Source organism: Gekko japonicus, unplaced genomic scaffold (genome assembly GCF_001447785.1).
Source record: "Gekko japonicus isolate JY-2015 unplaced genomic scaffold, Gekko_japonicus_V1.1 scaffold2299, whole genome shotgun sequence".
Classification (NCBI taxonomy): Eukaryota; Metazoa; Chordata; class Lepidosauria; order Squamata; family Gekkonidae; genus Gekko; species Gekko japonicus.
Genome location: NW_015170960.1, coordinates 217,407 through 227,488, shown reverse-complemented (window position 1 = coordinate 227,488; position 10,082 = coordinate 217,407). Strand labels below are relative to the sequence as shown.

The window sequence follows — 10,082 nt, the reverse complement described above, 5'->3', positions numbered from 1 at the left end:
ACATCACTACTGACCGGTCCTTTTAACTGGAGATACTGAGGATTGAACCTGGGACCTTCTGCACGCCAAGCTGATGCTCTGCCACTGAGCCACGGCCCCTCTTTACAGCTCTCCAGGGTCTCAGGCGGAGGTCTTTCACATCACCTACTGTCTTGTCTTTTTAACTGGTGGTGCCGGGGATTGAACCTGGGACCTTCTGCATGTCAAGCAGATGCTCTGCCACTGAGCCACGGCCCCTCTTTACAGCTCTCCAGGGTCTCAGGCGGAGGTCTTTCTCATCACCTTCTGCCTGGTCCTTTTAACTGGAGATGCCGGGGACTGAACCTGGGACATTCTGCATGCCGAGCAGATGCTCTACCACTGAGCCACAGCCCCTCTTTACAGCTCTCCAGGGTCTCAGGTGGAGGTCTTTCACATCACCTGCTGCCTGGTCCTTTTAACTGGAGATGCCAGGGACTGAACCTGGGACCTTCAGCATGCCAAGCAGAGGCTCTGCCACTGAGCCACAGCCCCTCTTTACAGCTCTTCAGGGTCTCAGGTGGAGGTCTTTCACATCACCTCCTACTAGAGCCTTTTAACTAGAGATGCCGGGGATTGAACCGGGGACCTTCTGCATTTTTTTTTTAAAAAAACAGAGGCTCTTCCACTGAGTCACAACCCCTTGATGGCCCAAAGGTCAGATTCAGTAGTAGGCAGCTTTGTGCATTCATGTGTCGAACAGCACTTCAAGCGAGAGTTGCCCACAGGAACTGGCAGGGGGCATGTGGCTGCCAGTCCGTGTGGGCAACACATAACAAACATCACCTGTTTGGTGGTAAGTTCTGATTACTTTAACTACCCAAATCTTTTGGATGACTTTGGCATGGAAAGGCTATCAACAAACACATTAAATAAATATTTCAGACTGTATATTCCTCGGGATAGAGACTTCCCTTCTTGACTTCCATAAAGCACTATGCACTCAGCAGGGAAGGTGGAATATTAATCAAATAAATCAAATCAAATCAAATCAAATCTATGCATCTTGAGAGCTCTATATGTACTTATCCCTGTTTTCAGTTTAGTTAATGCATTTTTTTTTATTTTGGGGTTCACTGTATCTTTGAATTAGTGGTAATTGATCTCCAATTATATTCATATATATTTTTTATAGAGAGAGAACACTGCATTTATATCTGTAGTGCCCATGTCTGGTAATTCATCTTTGGAGGAGAGAGGAATAGGAAGAAATTGTGGTAACCTAGCAACCATTCTTCATGCTTTCTCCTTAACACAAATTCTGGATTGTAAGAAGGCATCATAAGAAGAAAGCATTGTCTGCACCTGCAATTTAGGGCAATCGATAGCTGCAGATACAGGTAAGGTATGCTGTCAGGTGACAACGGACTCACGAGGACCCCATGAAGTCCCACCCTATGGAATCTTCAAGGTAAGAGATGAGCAGAGGTGGTTTGCCATCGTCTGCCTCTCAGTCGCAACCCTGGACTTCGCTGGTGGTCGCCCATCCAAGCACTGACCAGTGTTCCCTCTAAGCTGAGTTAGTGTGAGCTAGCTCACAGTTTTTTAGCCTCTGGTTCACAGATTTTTGTCTTATCTCAGGAAGGAGGGCTCCAGAGCCAAGTAATTTATGCAGGAGCCAAATCGCTCGCTCGTAACTGTAATGCCAGTAGCACACGAAGTAAAATTTTTTGCTCACGAGACTCCACAGCTTAGAGGGAGCATTGATTAGGACCAGTGTTCCCTCTAAGCTGAGTGGGTGTGAGCTAGCTCTTCGTTTTCTAGCCTCCGGTTCACACATTTTTCCCCCAAAACAATTTATTAGGCTATATTATTAGTTTAAACATACTACATATTATTTTTTTGTTATACATCCTTTCTTCTCTTTCCCCCTCCCTCCTGGCTTCCCACAGTGCTCCAACCTCCAGCCCATTTCTTAGTTCTTTTCTATTTTCCACTTCTCATCTAATCATAGTCTACCGGTAACGCTTCCTTCTACTAGTATTTTCTCTTAATTAACTTTCATCTAATAACACTAACTTTTCAATAATTGCCAAAGCAAATTAAATTGTCCTTTACATCCCGATATTTTTCTAAATACTCTTTAAAGTCTTTCCAAACTGCATAGAATTCTTCTGCCTCAAGGTTCTTAAGTTTCCTTGTCATTTTGTCCATTTCAACCATGAATATTAATTTCTTTATCCATTCCCCAATTTCCGGGATTCTGTCTTGCTTCCAACATTGTGCATAGGTCATTCTAGCAGTCGTGATCATGTACCACATCAATGTTCTTTTCTGCACATTAACTTCTTCCGGTTCACACATTTTTGTCTCAGCCCAGGAAGGAGGGCTCCAGAGCAAACTAATTTATGCAGGAGCCAAATGGCTCGCTCACAACTTGAATGCCAGTAGCTCACAAAGTAGAATTTTTGCTCATGAGACTCAACGGCTCAGAGGGAGCATCGGTCCTCACCCTACTTTTTAAAGCTCTGATGAGATTTGGATTAGTTCAGACTCCTAGGGCTGCTACAACAACTCCAAATAGGCTACCTGTTTCCATCCTCGGGAGTCTGCCTCGGGCGGTGGTGGATGCTCCTTCACTGGACGTTTTCAAGCAGAGGCTGGACGGCCATCTTTTGGGGATGTTGTAGGTATGTAGGGCTATGCTCTTTCGGCTATGCTCCTGCAGAGTGCAGGGGGTTGGACTAGATGACCCGCAGGGTCCCTTCCAACTCTAACATTCTATGATTCTATGATCCCCTTCCACACATCATTGTCCGTACCTCTGAAGGGAGAGGATCCCACCCAGGTTGCGGTACAGCACTGTTCCCACCACGAAGACAGCGGAGTCGTCCGTCTCTGCAAAGAAGCAAGAAGATAAGAAAGCAACACAATCAGGAGAGAAGTGGGAGGGAGGGATGGGCGGGGCTACTAAAATGCTCTAAGTTCTAAGCAAGGAATATGAGACGAGCCCGGAATCCTTCCATTTGGTTATTGATCAGCAACGTGGTCTGAGAACTGCTCTGACATCTGATGCGGTTCAGAAGGATCAGACCAAAGGGCCGTCTTCTCCAGCATCCTGTGACCTGCAGGGGTTAATCAGATGCTCCAGAAGAAGAGAGAGGAGAGAGATTGGATTTATACCCCAGCCTTCGCTACCCGAAGGAGTCTCAGAGTGTCTTACAATCTCCTTTCCCTGGAGCCAGTTTGGTGTAATGGTTATGAACGGTGGACTCTAATTTGGAGAACCGGGTCTGATTCCCCACTCATCCACATGCAGCCAGCTGGGTGACCTTGGGCCAGTCACAGTTCTCTCAGAGCTCTCTCAGCCCCACCTACCTCACAAGGTGTCTGTTGTGGGGAGAGGAAGGGAAGGCGATTGTAAGCCGCTCTGAGACTCCTTCAGGTAGTGAAGGACGGGGTATAAAAACCATTCTTCTTCTTCTTCCCCTCCCCACTACAGACACCCTGTGAGGTCGGTGGGGCTGAGAGAGCTCTTTCGAGAACTGCTTGTGAGAGAACAGCTCTGAAAGAACTTGTAACTGACCCAAGGTCATACCAGCAGCTGCATGTGGAGGAGTGGGGAATCAAACCTGGTTCTCCCAGCTTATAGTCCGCACTCCTAACCACTACACCAAACTGGCTCCCTTGAAGACCTTCAAGAGGACCTTGTTTCAAAGTGCTGCAATCTTAGTCCCATTAAATTATTTGCCAGACATTTTCATAGATAAACTGGAAATTAAGAGGAATGGAACTCAGGGCAGAGTAAATTCATGGACAAACACAGGAAAAATCCTTTTGCGCCTACTTGAGAGGAAGAATGCTGAATGAATGCAGGCGGCACTGAACACAATCCGAAGCACACTTTCCTGGGAGTAAAATCCACCAAATAAAACAAGATTTGCTTCCAAGGAGACCAGTTTTGGATTGCTCCCGTTATCTCCATGCATGTTTCAAATGCTTTGAATGTGGGAAATATGTAGCGTGTAGGGTGACCCTGAAACTGAGCTGTTGCCCATGGAATAGCTTGAAGGTTACTGTTAGGGTTGGGCATGAACCGGGAAAATGTGGTTCCGAGTTTGTGGCCAAACCACAAACCGAGCCATGAACTGAACCAGAAGGTCTGTTTGCAAACTCAACCAGTTCATGGTTCGTGGCCCTGCAAACCCCATTGAAAGGGACCACGGTCTCTTTCAACAGGGTTTTCAGAAAGCCCGAAAAACAGCTGAGTTCAAGACAGCCTGAAACAGCAGACAGACGGGGAGCGCCTCCCCATCGCTCAGCTGTTTTTGTGGCTTTCATGGGAACAGAAAGCAGGAGTTTAAAGGGACTCAGAGTCCCTTTAAACCCCGGATTTCTGCTCTGTCCGCGAACCACCACAAACCACCATGAACTGCTTTAAAAGTTTATAGGAGTTCATGATGGTAGATCTGTCACAAACTTTTGTTCATGAACCACAAACAGGGCAAAATTTGTGACAAATTTTGCTTAGGGTTCCGTTCATGCCCATCTCTAGTTACTGTGGTTTGAAGCATATCCCATGAGCCGGGGGCATTTCATAGAAAAAGAGGTGCAGGAGCTCATTAGCATAACTCATTTGCATCATGTATTTGCATATGCCACACCCCCTGACATCACCGGAAGTGTGTCAGAAGGCGACACCCACTGCTCAGGCTCCACTGGACTGTTTTGGATTGCTAGCTATTGGGGGGGGGGAACGTGCAGATCTGTCCTTGCAGAGGAGGGAGAGCTTGTACCTGAAGGTGGGCCGGGGGGGGGCTCTGCAACTTACCTGGCTGCTTCTTGTTCCTCATGGCCCGACTGAGGGCTGCTGGGAGCAGGGGGCGGGGCTTGTTGCATGTGCCCACCCCCTGAGCTCTTTACTGCCGGAGCTCCGCTCCTGTGCGCTCCTGCAGGAAATGACTCCTGCCCATGAGCATGTGAGACATATCTGTTTCTTCTTGGCATAGGCTCAACTTAAAATGAGCCATGAGTTTGGCTATTGGGCTTATGATGATGCTGGTTTGGATTTCTGATGAACACATGAGAAGGGGGGGGAAGGCATGCATTTTCGGGGGTAGGGAAGCCAGTGGGATAATTGCTGAACCCTACCCCCCTCGGTTGTTGTTGTTTCATTTGCTATAAGTGCATCTTCAACACTAAATCAGGCCATTAAATGAAAATACATGAGATTCCAAATTCTGAGTTCCTAAGAATAAACTTACTCTTCGTCATCAATTATACTCTAAACTGCTGCTTCAATGGTATCTTTTGCATTCAAATGTTTTTTGTTGTGCTACAGGCTGCTGCTAAATGGATATTTTAGTTTTATAGGAGAAACTGAGGCAGCTCCAAATGGATATAGAGTTAAAAACGTAGCAGGAAGGCTCATTTGGAGTTGGGGCAATATATATAAGAGAATAAAGTCAAGAGGTTTGGAAATATCTGGGTTCCACAAAGGGATGCCTACTTGTGTTGCCTGTCCCCTCTGTAGAGATAGCATTCAATGATGCTCACTACACCATTGTATAATAAAATAGGCAAAAGGCAAAAAAAACAAGTGTAGTTAACAGACTCAGCAATTACAACTTGCCGAAAAGCTGAAGAACATGTACTAGAGAATGATGTATACAGGAGTCATTTCGTAGAAAAAGAGGCGCAGGAGCTCATTAGCATAACGTATTTGCATAGGCCACACCCCCTGACGTCACTGGAAGTGTGTCAGAAGGCAACACCCACCACTCAGGCTCCACTGGACTGTTTTGGATTGCTAGCTATTGGGGGGGGGGAATGTGCAGATCTGTCCTCACAGAGGAGGGAGAGCTTGTACCTGAATAAAACTTGGTCTTAAAGGTGCCACTGGACTGTTTTGGACCGGGGGCCAGGGGGAGGGCTGCTTCTTGCTCTGACTGAGGGCTGCTGGGAGCAGGGGGTGGGGCTTGTTGCATGTGCCCCACCCCCTGGGCTCTTTCCTGCCGGAGCTCCGCTCCTGTGCGCTCCTGCAGGAAATGACCCCTGGATGTATACAAAGCAGCTACAGTGAAAAAGTACAAAATGTAAACAGTGCAGAACTGGTATGTGCCACAATGTCTAAACAATGGAGAACTACTGCATGATTTGACGCTGCCGGTCCCGCTGCAAGTCTGAAGCCATCGAAGCTGATTAACACATTGGAGATTGGCGTCCGGTTTTGTATTGGATTGTTACTGTTCCCAATGCATGTCAGTAAGAGTATGAAAACCACAGCCACTTAAAGGGAACGCCCTGATGAGGGATGAACTTTGAAACGTTGTTATGAAACATCCGGACACAACGTGGAATCGTGTAGTAGTTCTCTATGGTTTAGACATTGTGGCACAGACCAGGTCTCCATTTCACTGTAGCTACTTTGTATACATTATTCTCTATTACATGTTCTTCAGCTTTTCGGCAAGTTGTAATTGGTGAGTCAGTTAACTACACTTGTTTTTGCCCTCTGTAGAGATGCCGGACTGTTGGCGGGATGCGGGGATCCCCTGGAATTACGGCTTGTCTCCAGAATGCAGAGATCAGTAAGTTCCCCTGGAGAAAACGAATGCTTTGGAGAGCAGACTCCATGGGACCATACCCAACTGAGGTTCCTGTCCTGCCCAGGGCCCCACCCCCAAATCTCCAGGAGATCTGGCAACCCTACCTTCCTAACCCCTGCCGGCAGCCAGGGAAGATCTGTCAACCCTTCCTCTCTGAACTAGGTGTACGCTTGCTAGATATGGTGGGTACTAATTACGAGTGGGAGTGATCCTCTCCACATGATGACATCACTTCCGGTGCAACCCAGAAGTGCATGTGAGCTAGGCCTCCTGCCCAGCTGTTATGGAGATGGGTGTGTGTGTGCTTTGGAATGATGTGTTTCATTTCTGCTGTGCCTACACTGGTTTCATTATCTGTCTTCTGTGCTATATGACCTTGAGCGCCTGGTGTAGCCTTTGTCCTGGGAAATGTTACCCCCGTTACTTTGGTGGGCTTCTGCTGGCTACCTGATTGGCTGGGGCCCATCAGAGGACCCCTTTGAGTTATGTATATCTCCAGGGGTCATTTCCTGCGGGAGCGCACAGGAGCGGAGCTCCGGCAGTAAGGAGCCCAGGGGGCGGGCACATGCAACAAGCCCCACCCCCTCCTCTCAGCAGCCCTCAGTCGGGTCACGAGGAGCAAGAAGCAGCCAGGTAAGTTGCAGAGCCCCCTCCCCCGCCTTCAGGTACAAGCTCTCCCTCCTCTGCAAGGACAGATCTGCACGTCCCCCCCCCCAATAGCTAGCAATCTGAAACAGTCCAGTGGAGCCTGAGCGGTGGATGTTGCCTTCTGACACAATTCCGGTGATGTCAGGGGGTGTGGCATATGCAAATAAGTTACGCTAATGAGCTCCTGCATCTCTTTTTCTATTAAATGACCCCTGTATATCTCATTGCTTCGTGCACTTTCTCTGTAGTCCTAACAGGAAACTGTTAAGGTACCTGTAGCACTACTGTCTCAATAAACTTCACTTCTCTGAATGAACATGGTTGGGAACTGATGGCCTCAGGAGTCTGACAGTGCCAGCATCACGCTGGGATGACACTCTAGCACTAGGCCAGAAAGCTCTATGTAAACCACAGAGTTTTTGGGGCAGGGTTGGATGAATGCTAGACATCACCTAGGCACAATGCCAACGCTTCCAGGTTGTGCCCGAAGTGACACCATCGCCCAGCAACAACTGCTGCCCCTTCTCATTTGGCTGGGCCTGCTAATTGTTGGCAGGCAGTGGCCATTAATTGGTGGGTGTTTGCCCGCCATTAGTGGGCGCCTGGCCAGCCTAACTGTGGGTTCTGCACTTCACAAAAGGAACCCGCCCGACCACAATTTCCCCATTTCCCTTACCTGACACTCCTGTGGAAAGGATGCTTTTGGACACCGTGACCTTGTCCTCCGCACTGCGGGCCCAATCCACCACGCTCCGCCAGCCCTTCATGGGAAAGCTGATGTCTTTGGCTGCGTTTGCAGGGAGCTTCTGAATACTGAGGACTTGAACGGGGAGAGAAAGAAGGAGGGAATCAAGCCATTCCCTACATGCTCAGCGATCCTCCCACGCACTCAAGTAAAAACAGACTATTTAGTGCAACTGAACAGCCGGTGCAGCCAGATTATGGATACACAGAAGAAATACAAGTGATGAAGCTGTTCACGGGTCTCAGCTAACCTCTTTGGGATGGCGTATAATAGAAACAGATCTAGTCCGAACCATTTCTGTTGCTGAATTTCACTCTGCTGGATTTTTCTTTTCTTGATTGGCAGAATTTCTAAAACTGATTTTGGAATTAAAGCACGCTCAACTCCTTCAATGATGCCTTTCTCTCCCAACCATTATTCCATTGATGGATAAAGGTAAAGGTAAATGTTCCCTTGCTCGAAAGCCAGTCGAATCCGACTCTAGGGTTGCGGTGCTCATCTCCGTTTCAAAGCCGAAGAGCCAGCGCTGTCCAAAGACATCTCCGTGGTCATGTGGCCGGCATGACTAAACGCCAAGGCACACGGAACGCTGTTCCCTTCCCACCGAAGTGGTACCTATTTATCTACTTGCAACTTCTTGCTTTCAAACTGCTAGGTTGGCAGGAGCTAGAACTAGAGACGGGAGCTCACTCCATCATGCGGCACCCGGGTCTCGAACTGCTGAACTACCGACCTTCCACAGCCTGCAGCTCAGCGTCTTAACCACTTGAGCCACCGCAGCTCCTCATTGATGGATACATGCTCATTAATAAACATTGGGGGGGGGATCATTGGGAAATCTTTGTGCAGTCTGAAATATGATCGTATCAGGTTTCTTTTTTCTTCTTTTTTTTGTGTGCAGTGCTCTTGATCAAATTAAGCCTGAACCCTCCTGCAAAGCTAAAAATGACTAAACCGAGGCTATCGTGTTTTGGTTATATGAGGAGAAGACAAGAGTAACTGGAAAAGACAAGCATGCAAGGAAAAGGTGAAGACAGCCGGGGAGAAAAGGAAGACCCAACAGGAGATGGATGGACTCCATCAAGGAAGCCGCGGCCTTCAGTTTGAAAGACCTGAACAAGGCTGTTCACAAGAGGACATAAGAACATAAGAGAAGCCCATGTTGGATCAGGCCAGTGGCCCATCCAGTCCAACACTCTGTGTCGCACAGTGGCCAAAAACCAGGTTCCATCAGGGGGTCCACCAGCAGGGCAAGAACTCCAGAAGCCCCTCCCACTGTTGACCCCCAAGAAGACAGAGCATCACTGCCCCAGGCATAAGAACAGAAGAGAAGCCATATTGGATCAGGCCAATGGCCCATCCAGTCCAACACTGTGGCTCACAGTGGCCAAAACCCAGGTGCCATCAGGAGGTCCATTAGAAGAGCCAGAACTCCAGAAGCCCTCCCACTGTTGCCCCCCCCCAAGCACCAAGAAGACAGAGCATCACTGCCCCAGACATAAGAACATAAGAGAAGCCATGTTGGATCAGGCCAATGGCCCCTCCAGTCCAACACTCTGTGTCACACAGTGGCCAAAAACCAGGTGCCATCAGGAGGTCCACCAGCGGGGTCAGAGCAGTGACTCACAGGAGATCCTACCCTGCCACAAATTTTGTCAACCTTTATGGTGCCACTGGACTCTTGCTCTTTGCTACTTCCTCCAAGGAGCTTAGAGCAGCCTACGTGGTTCTCCTTTCCTCATTTGATCATCACAACCATCCACTGGGGGCGGTAAGGCTGAGAGAGAGTTCCTGGCCCGAGGTCGCTCAGTGCATTCCATGGTTGAGTGGGGATCTGGACCCCAGCTCTCCCGGGTGCAACATCCTAATGATGCCGGCTGGGGAGGGAGAGTTGGTGGAAGAAGTTTCATTGGCTCACCCAGATTTTCCGTCACTTGGTAGGAATCCTGGAAGTCCTTCATGCGGAATCCGATAACATCAATAAAGTCCTCCACCAGCCTGAAGAGGTCCTTGGCATTGGGCCCGATCTGCAAAGGGAACGTTGTTTTCAATCAACATAATGCAATTGCTGGCAACTCAAGGGAAGGGTCAAACTGGGCTTGTCTTAGATACACACAGACAGC

The 10,082-nt window shown here is 48.5% G+C and overlaps 1 protein-coding gene across 1 annotated transcript in view; it reads right to left on the bottom strand.

Annotated features, from left to right (window-relative positions):
* The window catches only part of ADGRB1 (adhesion G protein-coupled receptor B1), a 184,770-nt gene that overhangs the window by 7,366 nt on the left and 167,322 nt on the right, over positions 1-10,082 (bottom strand). The window contains exons 15-17 of the mRNA XM_015418928.1: positions 9,878-9,986; positions 7,891-8,034; positions 2,781-2,856 (exon numbers count right to left, since the gene is read on the bottom strand). Coding sequence (XP_015274414.1) covers positions 2,781-2,856; positions 7,891-8,034; positions 9,878-9,986 — 329 coding nt within the window. The remainder of the gene's footprint in view (positions 1-2,780; positions 2,857-7,890; positions 8,035-9,877; positions 9,987-10,082) is intronic.